We start from the raw sequence: 16,527 nt of genomic DNA on the forward strand, positions 1-16,527 counted from the left end.
TAATTCAATTCAGTATTCTAAAAAGTAAAAGAAAAAAGAGAGAAAAAGAAAAATCAAAGGTACTATCCATTTTTTAATCAACAAAAAATAGTTAAGAACGTATTAAGCACACAGGTTTCCCATAGCTATGAAAAATGAACTAACAAGCAAGCAGTTATATCTAAATAACTGGATTTCTTCCTTGTTCTTAAAGAAGACAATCTCTTTTTGTCCAATTAGAACAAATGATACCAAAGTTAGACAAAAAGTTGAGATATCTAAAAAATATAAATGAGATACGAATTTAAAAAACAGCTACACGCACTTCAAATCATGATGACAAATTATGGAATCATCATAAAAAGCTTTTTTTTTGATGGCTTGCTCACAGTTTACCCAATATTTTAATCTCTCTACTTAGCTAGTAGTTGCGCTGCAGATAAACTCAACTACCTAAAACATGGGTATGAACCACTTGCTACCAGTATTCTCCAAGACTGAGCACTAGGAACAAAACAAGCCTAGGTTTAAAACCAAAACTGCAGTTTACTATCAGAGTAACAAGTTGCTTAACTCTTCTAAACCTTAATTTCCTCATCTGTATTACTGAAAATGAGGAGGACCCTGTAGGGTCTCCTGGGCACAGGGAGCCTTTCTGTTCAGCTCCATGACCTTCCCTGAGTTCCAAAGGGCAGATTTGAACAGTTGAACAGTTGCTAATCCAGGAAGGGAAGGGATGCAGAGTCAAGGCAGGAACAGTCAAGAAACAATAGTGCAGGGGCTTCCCTGGTGGCGCAGTGGTTGAGAGTCCGCCTGCCGATGCAGGGGACACCGGTTCATGCTCCGGTCTGGGAAGATCCCACATGCCGCGGAGCGGCTGGGCCCGTGAGCCATGGCCGCTGAGCCTGCGCGTCTGGAGCCTGTGCTCCGCAGCGGGAGAGGCCACAACAGTGAGAGGCCCGCCTACCGCAAAAAAAAAAAAAAAAAGAAACAATAGTGCAGCCTTGGGGCAGGATCCTGGTTCCACCTCAAGGGACACACATAACAATATGGTTAAGCCCCTTTATAGAATTAAAACCAACAAGTGGAAGATGTCAGCATTCTCCATACCAGAGAAGACCAACTGAGGCCAGACTAAAGGAACCAGAGAAGCTCATCAAGATTACCTGAGAAGAGATTAAAGGAGTGCAGGCCCTACACCTACCCTCCCTAATCTTATCAGCAACTCCACCCTTGAACTATTGCTATAAAACTCTTCATCAAATCCTCCCAGGTTGGGACACATATTCATAGTTTCACAGAGGGCAGGAGCCCACTGTGTTCCTCTTTGCCTGGCAAAGCCATAAAGCTATTCTCTTCTACTTCACCCACAACTCTGCCTCCAAGATTTGACTCGGCACCAGTGTACAGAGAGGCTGAGCTTTCGGCATCATTATGAGGCTAATTCCTCATTGATAAAGTGGTTTTGAGGATTTAAAGTAATGTATTTACAGTGCTTAGACGTATTTACAGTGCCTGGACTCATCATTATATAAATATATACAAACTGCTATTACAAAGCTCAAGTACTTTAAACCATAGGACTAATGATCCACCAGACAGATTTATATGTTAAATTGGTAGATTATAAATAAGCACACTCTAATATTAGAAAGCTAATACAAAGGTGTGAGAACACAGTTATTATAACACCACAGTAGCCCCTTGACATCAGGTTATTACAGTATAATGTGGTTACAAATGTCATAATCATAATGATTAGTAGACTAGTTCAATCTATCTATATATGATCAATTTATGAACTTTTTATAAAAGTCTTTTTTGTGTATCAACAAACAAGCTCATGAAAAAACAAGGAAGTATATCTCTTTAAAAATCTGTTCTTCTGGGATTTAGAAAGCTGTACATTTATCCTGATTACACCTTTCAAGATATCATAGAGGTCTACCATTACTCCTTCCTTCATTCCATTCCCCTCATCTAAACCGACAGGAGAAAACTAGCTATCACCTAAGATGTTTGGTCTGGCAGGGAGGTCTTTTTGTGAGGTTCTAAACCTGGGAATATTTGAGTAAAATCAGCTTAGAGCTATGAAAAGAATGACCTCTCTAGATGGTTACCTCTAGATCCTCTGCCTAAACTAAAAGAAACTTGTATTTGGAAAATGCAACTGCAGGAATGAATCTCAAAATAATAATGTTGAGTGATTCAGGGCACAGACACCATTCTTCCTAAGCTTGTCAGTATAAGAATCCTTTCCACCTTCCCCAGAGGGGGGACTGAGCCCTGCTTAAACTTGTCCAGTGTTCACCAGAAGAATCACACCTGCCCAAGCCCTGCTAAAAAGTAAGGAAGAAGTAAAGGTTGGAAAAGACAACTAAACCAGTAAAATACAGTACTAAAGGGCGGACGATATTGGTGGGAGAATTAACCTTGGAAAGGAAAAAGAGCCTTTTTTTCCTCCCCAAACTTATTTCTCTCCTGAAACCGAAGAAAAAGAAATTTTAAAGTCAGTGATAAATAAGTTAAAAGATTACTTACCACCAAGGTGGGTGCTGTCAATAATCCCCAAGCAAAAAACTCCAAAAAGATGACGATAACCGCATGATAAACACTAGGAGAACCTATTCCTTGAGGCTACAAAAACAGAGTTTTAAAACATTAATGGTGCATTCCAGAATTACTAACAATGACAACAGTCGATAAATATTTATGGAGAACATTCATGTATTGGGCACTATGCCAAATATCTGGACACTCACTGTCCCTGTCCTCAAGGTGATGGGGGCAGACAAGGAAACAAATACATACATTATATAAGCACCGTGTGCAATGGGAACACAGAATCCAGAGTAGGGTGGGGAGTATCAGAATTCCAGGAGGAAGGCTGAAAGGAAGTAGGCCAGGAGCAAGAGTGGGAACGAGGGGCTTCCCTGGTGGCGCAGTGGCTGAGAGTCCTCCTGCCGAGGCAGGGGACACGGGTTCGTGCCCCGGTCCGGGAAGATCCCACATGCCGCAGAGCGGCTGGGCCCGGGAGAGGCCGCAACAGTGAGAGGCCTGCCTACTGCAAAAAAAAAAAAAAAAAAAGAAGAAGAGTGGGAACGAGGACAGCAGAAGTCAAGGAAGCAGCCTGCACAAAGGTGGCAAGGCTTGAGAGCAGGAGGCATTACAGGACTCATACAGTTCAGTACAACTAGAGCACGGGCTGCACACTGAGAGTACTGAGAGATGAGCTAGAGGCACACAGGGCTAACTTCCATGCTAAGGAGTCTATGTTCAATTCTGAAGGCAATGGGGAACCACTAAAGGATGTTAAGTAAGACTCATGTGATCAGATGAAAGTTTTAAGAAAGATCATTCCGGCAAAGATGTAACAGATAGATTAAAAGGGGGCAAAACTAAGGAAAGTTAAGAGGCTACTGCACTGATCCCAAAACATAAATGAATCATGTGGCAAGAATGGTAATAGACACCAACATGGTTCAAAAGCAGAAAAGTCCCGAGTAGTATATGAGAGATCTTGATATACACAAGAAAGACATTACAAAATTAACTTTATACTGCTGCTAGAGATATCTTAAGAATTACTTCAGTTGCTGGGTTTTATATTTCTAAGGGCAATATTAAATTGATAGAAAAGCAAATGACCAATAACATTAACTCAGTCTCCACTAACAAGTTTATATAACAGAAAGACAACTTTAATGAATACATATAACAATGTCATACTTAAGTTTTAAAAATATATTCAGTAGTCTTATGTGCAAAATATTAATAGTATTTGGATTTCTCTATACACTAAAAACGATGCTACATCATTTTATAAAAATAGATGTCTCTCCCAACCTGCAGAATACAGGTACCTGAAAACCCCCTTGGTAGGAGAACCTGCAGTTGAGGAATCAGAGACAACAGAGGTGGGGTAGGGGCTGGGAGACATAAGAGCTGAAGGACCGTGGCTGGGAATGAGTGTATTCATTCTCCTCATTCATTCAACAAACATTCAGAGTACCAGAGGTGCTGGGATTACAAAAACCAGTAAAACACACTCCCTGATCTCAAGGAGCTCACAGTTTAGAGAGGAAGAGGCCTCACTATAATCATCTGCTTATATGTAAATGCAGTAAAAGAGATATATACAAGTTAGGAAGCAAGGAAAGGTTACTGCAAGAAAATGAAGTAGTGTGGATAATCAGAGAAAAAAAACCAGACGAAGTAGACAACGGCCATAACAGTTTAAGGCTGAAAGGAAGGCAGAAGAAGTAGCCTCTAAGCTTTGGTAAGGAGTTTTTCATCTTCACTCTAGAGATACAGGAAACCATTGAAGTTTTAAGCAAGAGAATGGTGTGATGAGACCTGCAATTTTCAATACATCACGATGATTTCCTAAAGGATGTAACAGGAGCAAACTGCACGCAGAAGCAGGCTATTAGAATCAGTTCAAACAAAAGGTGATGAGGGCATGACATAGGGGAGTGGCATGGATGCTGGAGGGGAGGGAACTGAAATAAGAATTTAGGATTTGAAACTGAAAGAATCTGATAAATGTGGGAGGGAGAGTCAAGAAGACTTCCAAGTTTTTAGCTTGGTTGTCTACTAGTGGAAGCTGGTAGCTTCCTAGCTCTTTTTTCCCCATGAGGCTCAGATTTACTTCAGATTCCATCTACAAGATAACCCTTGTACTTAAAACATTTCTATTGTCCTCTGAGGGCTGATTAAAACAATTAGTTAGCAGCAAATGTGATATTTGAAACCACCAGAGTAGGTGAGATGAAGTGTGAAAAGAGCAGTGGGCTATGACAGAGCCCCAAGAAACACCAAAATTTAAGTAGAGTTGACCCTTGAACAATGCAGGGGTTAAGGGGCACCGAGCCCCACACAGTCAAAAATCCATGTATAACTTTACAGTCAGCCCTCCGTATCCAGGTTCCGCATCTGTGGATTCAACCAACTGCAGATCATGTAGTACTGTAGCATGTATTTATTGAAAAAATCCATGTATAAGTGGACCCAGGCAGTTCAAACCCATGTTGTTCATGGGTCAACTGCAGTGGGCAGAAGAAAAGGAACCCATGAAGATAAAGGAACAATCAGAGAAACATCAGGAGAATCAAGAGAATACAGTGTCACATGACAAAGCAGCAGTTTTAGGAAGGAAGGGGTAATGCCCAGTACCAAATAGATAAGGTAAAAACAAATGTCCACAGGATTTCGTTAAGCTCCAAACTAGTTTTGTTCACCATCACACACACTCAGCATCTATTAAAATGCCAAGTAGAACTTCTCAGGGCCTTTAACATGCTAATTTATATTATATTATTTATATTATGAATCTCCAAGAAGATATTATTTTCCAAACTTAACCATGAAATCCTCTGTCATATAAGAGACAGTATCTCACCAACACTTGAGTTCCTTGGAAAACTGTCTGAGGAATACTGATAAAAAGTAAGATGATAATTTCATAACAATGTGTATAAATATACACATAGAGCCAAAAGCCTGGAAGTGGCTGCTTAAGTGAAGAACACTTAATCATTCAAGGACAGTGTTGGGAAAGCTTTGCAAAGGAATTAATAACATAGAGGGAGTAGGGATGGAGCAAAGTGAATGGCTACAAAAAAATATTTAAGAGGTAGAATAAGGACTCAGTCAGTGGATGACTAGATGTAGCAGAGGAGGGTAGAGAAGATCAAAGATGAAAAGATTTCAGTTTCTGCCTTGGTCAGCTGGACAGTGAAGAAAAGGGAAAGAATAAAAGATTAGTTTTAGGCATACTAGTTTGAGAAAAACACGTACAGCATTAGCTGAATTTAAAGAAAACAAAATGAGTAAACTATGCAAGAAATAGCAAAAGATTAATATCTTAACTAGGTAAAGCATTCATGAAAACCAATACAAAAGCACTATGATGCTATAACAATATACAGAATATAAACAAATAATTTTAAAAATAGCTCATAACATTCTATCATGGAAATAACCAAACATTCAGTAAAAGCTCCACCACAAAGATGTTCACAGCAGCATCATTTATAGTAGTAAATATGGAAATCTAAATGTTCAACCTTTAGTTACATAGCCTATAATCAAATCATGGTATATAAATTAGAATAATATGCAGCCAAAAACTGTTTATTGATAATCTTTAATGACAAGTAAAAATGTTTATGGCAATGTTAAATTTAAAAAAATCAAAGGAGGATATAAAATTGTGTAATTTCAACTATGAAGAACAAAATAAAAACTCACCTCAATGTTAACAACAGTTATATTAGGTAGTGATTTTAAGTGACATAAAATTGTTTATTATGTTGTTCTGAATTTTCTAAATCTTTTCTAATAGTCATGACTGTACTTTAAATAAGAGGGGCTTCCCTGGTGGCGCAGTGGTTGGGAATCCGCCTGCCAATGCAGAGGACACGGGTTCAAGCCCTGGGCCAGGAAGATCCCACATGCCGTGGAGAAACTAAGCCCGTGCGCCACGGCTGCTGAGCCTGCGCTCTGGAGCCCGTGAGCCACAGCTACTGAGCCTGCACTCTAGAGCCCGTGAGCCACAACTACGGAAGCCCGAGCGCCTGGAGCCCATGCTCCATAACAGGAGAGGCCACAGCAATGAGAAGCCCGCGCACAGCAACAAAGAGTAGCCCCTGTTCACTGCAACTAGAGGAAGCCCGCGCACACAACGGAGACCCAACACAGCCAAAAATAATAAAATAAAATAAAATAAAATAAAATAAAATAATCACCTCACGTCGGTCAGAATGGCCATCATCAAAAAATCTAGAAACAATAAATGCTGGAAAGGGTGTGGTGAAAAGGGAACCTTCCTGCACTGTTGGTGGGAATGTAAATTGATACAACCACTATGGAAAATAGTATGGAGGTTCCGTAAAAAGCTAAAAATAGAACTACCATATGACCCAGCAGTCCCACTACTGAGCATGTACCCTGAGAAAACCATAATTCAAAAAGAGACATGTATCATAATGTTCATTGCAGCTCTATTTACAATAGCCAGGACATGGAATCAACCTAAATGTCCATTGATAGATGAATGGATAAAGAAGATGTGGCACATATATACAATGGAATATTTCTCAGCCATAAAAAGAAATGAAATTGAGTTATTTGTAGTGAGGTGGATGGACCTAGAGTCTCATACAGAATGAAATAAGTCAGAAAGAGAAAAACAAATACCGTATGCTAACGCATATATATGGAATCTAAAAAAAAAAAAAGGTACTGATGAACCTAGTTGCAGGGCAGGAATAAAGAGGTAGACACAGAAAATGGACTTGAGGAAATGGGGTGGGAGGGCAAAGCTGGTGCAAAGTGAGTAGCATCAACATATATACACTACTGAATGTAAAATAGTTGGCTGGTGGGAAGCAGCAGCATAGCACAGGGAGATGGACTCGGCGCTTTGCGATAACCTACGGGGTGGGATACGGAGGATGGAAGGGAGGCTCAAGAGGAAGGAGATATGGGGACATATGTATGCATATGGCTGATTCGCTTTGTTGTGCAACAGAAACTAACACAGTATTGTGAAGCAATTATACTCCAATAAAGATCTATTAAAAAATAAATAAAAATAAAATATTTTTTTAAAATAAATAAATAAGAGGAAAATGTTTTACTTATCTAAGAGAAAAACTATGTAAAAGATAGGTAGTTGCATATGCTTGTCCCTCCTAAGCCATTCTCTCATATTTCCCAGAGTTGGGGGAATAAAAGTGTGTGTGTGTGTGTGTGTGTGTGTGTGTGTGTGTGTGCGTGTGTGCGTGTGTGTGTTAAGGCAGGGCAGGGAGAGAGACAGCTGCTTGCCCTAAGGTACTAGTAATTTTGAGAGTTGTATTATATCCATAGTCATCTATCCTGTTTTAAATGAATTCAAAAGTAATACAAGATCTTAATAAAACTGACAAATTTTTAAAATATTTTACTAATCTGGAATTACAGAAACTTCTAGGCAGGACTTTTGATGTTAAGTTTTAACGGAATACCGATCCATAATCAAAATTCCAGGACAATTTGGGAAGAATACAAGGGTCATGGCCTGGGCAGAAAGACTAAAGGAAGAGGGTTAACAGACAGGTAGGGGGCAAATATTTGACCAGTGCGTGGTTTACAGCATCAAGAGTAGAAAGTTCAGCATAATGAGATCATATCAACATATGACATTTGAAGATTCTCAAAAGAATTAAGAGGTACACAGTGGAAAATTCTGAAGGAGACAAATTTGAACATAAACTAATACGTACCCAACCCCAAATGCCAAGATATTCCGCCTAAAAGCGTAATAATTACTATGCCAAAAGTCCATTCAGCTGAGTAATTTCCCTCTTATGGAGGCATGAGAGATGATTCCATGGCAGTCACCTCTAACTTCAAGCTCAGAAGTCAGGGACAATCTCCTTTAACCCCACCTCCACCCTCCAATCTAATTCCATTTCCCAAAGCATACTTTCCATTGCTAACATATTTGGTTTCATCATCTAGGCTTTTGGCTAAGCCTTTTAAAAATCTACTTATTTAGTCTTCTATAACACTAGATAACTTTTACAAAGTTATATTTTGTTTTGTAAAGTACCTATTTCATTTTATTTAACTTAAATTTACCTTTTTCAAGCTCACGCTCTCTGAGGCAGGCCCTATGCTTTATTCTTCTACAATCTGGAGCATGTGGTACATGCATAGCACAAAAGGGTTTAATAAGTGTTTGCAGAACTGAAATGAATTACTCTGTAAGTCTCCTCTACCTATCACTTTAGGCATTCAGTATATGGTTACTGTATTTAAATATTGTTAAAAGGGCAATATATTCATTAATTAAATTTGCAACTTCCCCTATTAACTCCCTCCTCTATACTCTTATTGTCTGCTACTGTATCATCTATCACATGGGTTTACTGTACACATACATGAGATTAAAATAATAAAAAAATCACTAAAGACTTAGAATGATTTAAATTCATAATCTTATTTACCCCTTCTAACCTTTCAAGTTAGATACTGTTATCTCCATTTTACAGTCCAATACAGCATATAAGAGATGGATCAGTCAATCCAGGCAACTGCAAAGCCCACCCAAGTCTGGAGCTACACTCGTTGCAGTGGTTACACTGCATATATTACCACAGACTGTTACTTAAGAGTAGGGATCCAATCTTAACCATCTTAGTATCGCAATGCATAGCTCAATGCCTAGTATAGAAAGGGTATTTCATGCTCATGGACTGACTGATAACCCTTGTCATGAGAGTCAGTAGCTGTTAAATGACTTAAGTCACTTTACCTCTCTTAGCAGTTAGGGGTAAACTATTAATTTCTTACCTAAATCCTCATCTAACTCTCAAATTCCACATCCATGATTGTCCAATCAATATGAGTTTATGAATCCAGCAGTTATTGTGGGGAATATGGACTTTAATAACTTATGTTATATTCCTATCAATGAATCAGGGACTTACATGGGTTGTTGGCCAGGAGAAAGAAGTAATTCCACCAGTAACTGGGCATTACAATCCTTTTTATTAAATAGAATGTTATCATGTGAGTAAACCATGAGAATAAGCCAAACTGAGGATCATTCTTCAAAACAAAGGCTTAGACTATTAAAAATGTCAATATTATCAAAAATAAACAAAAAGCTATTCTAGACAGAAGAGACATGGCAACTAAATGTAATAATTAAATTCTGCATCCAAAAAAAGACTATAAAGGACGTTATTGGGAAAATTGGGGAAATGTGACTGGCCTATATATTACACAATATTATTGTATCAGTGTTAAATTTTCTGAATATAATGATTATATTGTGGTTATGTGGGAGAATATCCTTATTCTTAGGTGATGCATCCTGAATGTTCTAGGGATAAAGTGTCATGATGTCTACTACTAACTCAAATGGTTCAGAAAAAAATGAAAAAATATATATAGAGAAAGGAAAATCAAATGTGGCAAAATGTTAAACAATTGCTGAATCACAAATCTATGGGATGGGCAAATAGATATTATGCTATTCTTGCAACTTTTCTGTAGTTTTGAAAATTCTCAAAATAAAAGTTGGGGAAATAAAAAACACAACGAAAATATTAAGGTATAAAGGAGAATAATTTTGAACTTAGAATTTAATACTGACAAGTTATCAATCGAGAATGAGGATAAAATAAATCTTCAGAAAGAAACACTGAATTTTCTCTGAACAATATATAACTAAGTTTACTAAAATAATTTAATGTAAAAGTCTTACACAAAAAAAAGACAAAGATTCTTAATTATAGACATCTAAGACCTGGAGCTTTTCATGGAAGAACACTAAAACAAAAATTTCTATAGAGAATACCGTAACTACAGAGCTGCTTTCCTGGGATCCTGACACATTATGGAATAACTGGAGGAAATAAGGCTTTACTACTAGTATTTGGCATCATGTTTCCTCTCTCACAAAGTCAGCTGGTGTTTTCTTATTTTCTATGACCTTAATCAGGCAAGGCAAGGTTTACTACATTTGTGAACAAAAAGAAAACTGATCCTTTATATCCTGAAAGTATGAATCACCATAAACATGTAGAGACACCATTATACTAATTAAGTCACTTTGGCTTAATTTGCAGCGAGACTTCAGAATTATTTTATGGATACATTATGGATCAATTTAAAAGAGATATTCAATATTTGTATATTACAGAAGTGAAGAGGTATTGGTTAGACTGCCCCTAAACAGAGTGGAATACACTTCCTATAAATATTCAACAAGAGTATAGTGAGGGGCTTCCCTGGTGGCGCAGTGGTTAGGGGTCCGCCTGCCGATGCAGGGGACACGAATTCATACACTGGTCCGGGAAGATCCCACATGCAGCGGAGCCTGCGCATCCGGAGCCTGTGCTCCGCGGCGGGAGAGGCCACAGCGGCGAGAGGCCCTTGTACCACAAAAACAACAACAACAACAAAAAAAAAACAGTATAGTGAGATCAAGTTTTACTCTTAAAAAAATAAAGAAGGCTTACAGCTTGAGATTGTACTGCTTTGAGGTAAATTTTGAAAAGATAAGTAACATGACAATCTATTGCATCCCTCTCCATTCTTGAGGGGAAAATATGCGGCTGACTGTTAAATCATTACGTTAAGTGCTTATCCCCATGAACACCGAATTGGTTACACAGTTCATATGACTACAAACTAAACTCACTAAAAAGGTAAAATAAAATTTAAAAAGCCCCATCAACACAAAAATCAAACTGTCACCAAAGTCTAAGACGGAGCCTAAGCTCAAGACCGGTCTTAGGGTAATCTCTAATTACTCAATTTATAGAGCTAAATGATAAAATATAGACCACCTCTTGTTTTAAAAAGACTCCCTAAGAAGTATTTCCTGTGGTAGAATTCATAACTGTATTTATACACTATTGAGAAAGTAGACCTATTATTAAGAATAAGCTACTATATCTGGCTCTGAAAGAAATAAACCCATTTCAGGGATCTTGATGCGCCCTGGCTGAAATGGTCACCTGTTACTTTAATTGACACTTCTAATTCAAAAAAATGCCAAAAGACAACTCAAGCTTTTAAATAACTGAAAAATTTAAATCATATATACTTATCAGAATGATACTTGAGAAAAGCTATTCTTTTTACTTAACTTCAACACTTCAACCGTAAGTGAATTTCCACAGATGATATTGGAAAGCAGGTCTTCAAACTATAGTAAGACAAACTGGAAATATAAACTGAGAAAACTGTTTACTAATTTACCCTCAAACACACTAACCTAAAGCAAATGTTGACTCAAGGAGGTAAGGAGGTAAGTCATTCATGGTTCTGCCTGCCACAAGCTTGCCAAGGACATATATACATCCTGATGTTTCTAGGCATGCTCTACTGATTTCAAAGAACAGCTGCTTTTTGAAAGGTACCATGGCCCTCTTCATGGCTTGCACTCTAGGAACCAGAGGCTGCTCTCTGGGGGCTACAAAGAGCTATTCTGCAACTCCTTCAGCCATCCTAGCAGGTGAAGAGTGCAAATGATCAGAGCTTAGGTCCAGACATTTGAAATGATTTTTGACTCCTACTTATTCTGATTAAAATCAGAGATATCAGGAATAAGTATCTGGTGCTCTGCATCTCTGGGCATATCTGAAATGCCAATTTTACTTTTTTTAGGTACTTCCAATAAAGCAATACACATATGCCTTGCTTTCTATCTAATTTTTAAAGTCATTTTACCAATTCACTTGTGAAAAAAATGGACATTTTTCACTTTGTCAGAGACGCAGACTCACAACTGTATTCACAAAACAATAAAGATCACAATACAAAACAAAGAAAACTTTAAAAAATCATAAGGAAAATTCTATCTTTGATAATACAAATAACTCGTGTAAGTAATTCTTTGGCTCTTAGCCTCTACCAAGAATACTTATAAGCTATCTGCTAATACATGGTAATGATTTAACAACAAAACCCGAAATATTCTAAAATGTCAGAATGCACTTTCAATTCAACTGTCCTAAATGGTCTGCAATGAATAAGAGATGTAGCAAAATGTTACATACATTAAAACATAATTAAACACTGTAATCCTATGTGCTGATGCTTCAAAAAGCAAAATCACCAATAATGTCACAGCTACTTTCATCAGTAAAATGGTGTAAGTAGATGATTAAGTAAATATTTATTGAATTTAACCTGTGAAACTATTCTTTAGTTACTTATGTTGTTTTCATATAGAACAACTGTTCTTAAACTTTCAGGAAATATGGATCCTTTTGTGGAATCTCCCTAGAAAAATGTGTAGTCAAAGAAAATTTTGCAAACAACTTCAGGGTGAACAGACCCAAGTTAAGAATTCCTGATACAGAATCACACACCTTCACGTAATTTATCTTAATTGTGTACTACTCAAATGAACAACATAATAGTCAGCCTTACCCTGGCTTCAGCGCCAACTGAAATACAATTTCAAGAAAAAAACATTTAGTTACTTATGATTAACCTGGTTCGCTTAGAAGGGTTCACTTCTTCAAAACTGTTAAAAACTACAATAGGTATGTGCTAAGCTTTTGACAAATTAACAGCTCATTACTAATTTTGTTTATGAATATTACAACTGGTTGATCAAGCTTACAAAGATGCCATTAGCAGAAGGACAAAGCAAAATAATCTTAACATTGTTGAACACTAGGAAGAAAATGGAAGGGGATCAGGTCAGTACCATTGGCCAGGGATGTGAAATACTGTTCAGAGCCTGTCATGTATGACCATATAGCCTTAGACACATGGATGTTCATAACAGTAGTCTGACCAATTTTTAAGTAGAGAGGTAGAGAAGTAAATGTCATTTTAAAACTATTTTTATGACTATAATAATTATGACTACTATCATTTCACTTACAGCTAGAGTAGATTAAAATACAAATACTGCAAAATATTACCCTGGCACTTCTAGAAATATAAATATCTCCTGATTATATATGGGAATAAATAAAATTACACTAAAAAATCATCTTAAGGGCTTCCCTGGTGGCGCAGTGGTTGAGAGTCCGCCTGCTAATGCAGGCGACACGGGTTCGTGCCCCGGTCCGGGAAGATCCCACATGCCGCGGAGCGGCTGGGCCCGTGAGCGGGCCCATGAGCCATGGCCGCTGAACCTGTGCGTCCGGAGCCTGTGCTCCACAACGGGAGAGGCTGCAACAATGAGAGCCCCGCGTACCGCAAAAAAAAATCATCTTAAGAATGTGCTACTAGACACATTTTTAAAAATCACTTTAAATGTGTTTTTATCACTTTAAATTCACATAGTAGGCCCTGTAGGATTAAAAGATGCGTAAACAAAGTCCCTATTCTAAAGAGGTGTCCAGTGCTCTTAGAATGGAAAGTTCAGCATAAGTGTACAAAGATGATAAATGATAATACCCCCATGCCCACATCCCTCAAAAGAAGCTTTCATTTATTTTATGATGGGGTAAAAACTGTATTTTGTGTCCAAAAGCAAGCTATGAATTCACTACAACTTCAGTAAATATCAAGATAAAAAAAAAAAAATCCTCTTCCAAATCGCCCAGGATTTAATTGCTATAAAGCGAAATTTAAAAAGTCAGAGGTAACAAAACTGAACTTTACAAGGTAAAAGGTGTGTTTCTTGAAAACAGCTTCATTCTTATCTTTTATAAAAAAAAATAATAATAATAATACTAGGAGCTTCCCTGGTGGCGCAGTGGTTAAGAATCCGCCTGCCAATACAAGAGACATGGGTTCGAGCCCTGGTCCGTGAAGATCCCACATGCCGCGGAGCAGCTAAGCCCGTGCGCCACAGCTACTGAGCCTGCACTCTAGGGCCTGCGAGCCACAACTACTGAGCCCGCGAGCCACAACTACTGAGCCCGCGAGCCACAACTACTGAAGCCCGCGCGCCTAGAGCCCCTGCTCTGCAACAAGAGAAGCCACGCAATGAGAAGCCCGTGCACCGCAACGGAAGAGTAGCCCCCACTCGCCACAACTAGAGAAAGCCCGAGCGCTGCAATGAAGACCCAATGCAGCCAAAAATAAATAAATAAATTCATTTTAAAAATTACTAATCTTAAATATCACTTGCTTTTACAAAATACAATTCTTTGATGCTTCAATTTTTAGATTGTAGATGAACTTAAAATATCAAATCCCTATGATTGACAAAGGCAACCAGTATTCTTTCAAGCTATTTCTCTCCCCACATAGTAGTTCTAACCAACTTGGTCAAAAGAGCCATGACAATTCATAACTGACTTAATCAAAATAATGTTTTAATTAATTAAATAATAAATTAAATACAACAAAAAGATCTGAAGACTTGAATTTCAAAGTTTCTTTTTTCACCAAATGTCAAAGCTATGACATCTATGGATTTGACAGTTAACTAAAAGTATATTCTGAAATTGCTACATATGTCCCAAGCTTTCTAAATTTTAGCATAACTAACTGGGCCGTATTCTGAAATGTCAAAAGAAAGTTGTCTCTGATTTCAAATGAATTTAGCAAATCCTCAATGGCGACCTAATTACATATTTAGCACTATGCTAGTAGCTGAGGGCTCCAACAAAACACAAACAAATATGGAAAAAAGGAACCATTTCTAGGAAAAGTGAAGTATGTATTTCACCTTTGCATTCTATTTCGGAACGTGATATCAAAGAATGCAACAAAGACCAGAGAGTGTAGCAACGGAGAATTTTCAGCTAAAAAAAAAAGTATAGGCGAGTTATTGTCAATTAAAAGGCCTACGTCCCCTGCCGGTTAACAGCACAACGCATAAAGTTGACTGTGATGACAACTGTTTCTAAAAAGCAAAATTTTTTTCCTTGCCCTCAATCTGTCTTCCTTTCAAAGGTCTTCCAATCCTCAGGCCATGATCAACTCTACCTAGTATTTTTTGTTTTAAAATACACCAGGTGATTTTAAAACAACAGGGTGATGACTCTTCTTTGAAAACTAGCAGATTGAAGTCTAGGCCCCAGGTGTCCTCCGTCACGCTCCAGACTGCGGGAAGTGAGGAGCAAAGCCCACCTTCTGACAGTGTTTACCGTACTGGAAGCAGCCAAGAGCAGGAGCACTGACCCAGAACGCCGTGGAAGAAGGGAGCGAGCGCACTACGGGGCCCCAGTGGGGTCGCCGCGCCAGATGCCACCCGGTTAGCAGCATATGGGAGGGCAGGGATTGCTCCCGGCCGCTTCCAGAGCGCGGCCACGGCCTCGCGGGGCCTGGACGGCGCAGGCGAGGCTGCGGAGGCGAAGGGGACGGCGGAACCAGCTACGACCCGGCGGACCGGCCGGCAGCGGAGCCCGGCGTCGATTCCTCCCCGCGGCTGAGGCACTCGTGGGCTCAAGGCCGCAGGGCCTCCAGGGGCGGCCAAAGGAAAGGGTGGCAGGTGCGGGAGAGGCGGGCGGCTTCTCCATTCGAGAGGACGGGCCCCGGAGGCCGCAGGCCAGGGCGAGGGAGGAAAGCCCCTGGAGCACAGGCACTGGGGGCCCGGGAGCCCGAGACACCGGCACCGCGGGAGGGGTGAGGGAGGGCAGGGGCAGTCGGGGGCGGCTGCAGGCGTCAGCGTTAGGGGCAGAAAGAGATCCGGGCCCCAGAAGACCCTACCCGGCGCGGTACCCCAGCTCACCGTGCCTCCGTCCTTAATGATGATTTTCTTGGCCAGCATGATACTGCGGTTCGCGGCCCGTTTCTTCTTCTTCCCCTGGGTCATTTTACCATCCTCGATTCCTGGCGTTGCTGCAGCCACTCCCGGGGCGGCCGGCCCCAGCGGCGAGTGCCGTCCCGCCACTACTGCCGGGCCGAGCCGCTCGGGGCGCCCGCCGCCATCTTGAAGGCCCGGCCTGCCTCCGGCGGCGCGTCACATCGTGCGATCGGTCGACCAGCCCGCCCCGCCCACGTGACGCGCCCCGCCCGCTCAGCCGCTGGGCAGTCTGCGCCCGCGAAGGGAAGCCCGGAAGGAAGCGGGCGGCGCGCGTTCGAGGCAGCCGGTGGAGGAAGCGGCGTGTGGAGAGATCCGTGTGCTCTCCG

General features: G+C 40.0%; 1 protein-coding gene across 1 annotated transcript in view; it reads right to left on the reverse strand.

Moving 5' to 3' along the window:
• The window catches only part of MFSD14A (major facilitator superfamily domain containing 14A), a 38,574-nt gene extending 22,219 nt beyond the window's left edge, over positions 1-16,355 (reverse strand). Inside the window, exons 1-2 of the mRNA XM_060139510.1 lie at positions 16,127-16,355; positions 2,521-2,616 (exon numbers count right to left, since the gene is read on the reverse strand). Coding sequence (XP_059995493.1) covers positions 2,521-2,616; positions 16,127-16,210 — 180 coding nt within the window. The 5' untranslated portion in view covers positions 16,211-16,355. The remainder of the gene's footprint in view (positions 1-2,520; positions 2,617-16,126) is intronic.
• Between the last annotated feature and the right edge of the window lie 172 nt (positions 16,356-16,527).

The sequence above is a fragment of the Lagenorhynchus albirostris genome, chromosome 2 (genome assembly GCF_949774975.1).
Source record: "Lagenorhynchus albirostris chromosome 2, mLagAlb1.1, whole genome shotgun sequence".
Lineage (NCBI taxonomy): Eukaryota > Metazoa > Chordata > Mammalia > Artiodactyla > Delphinidae > Lagenorhynchus > Lagenorhynchus albirostris.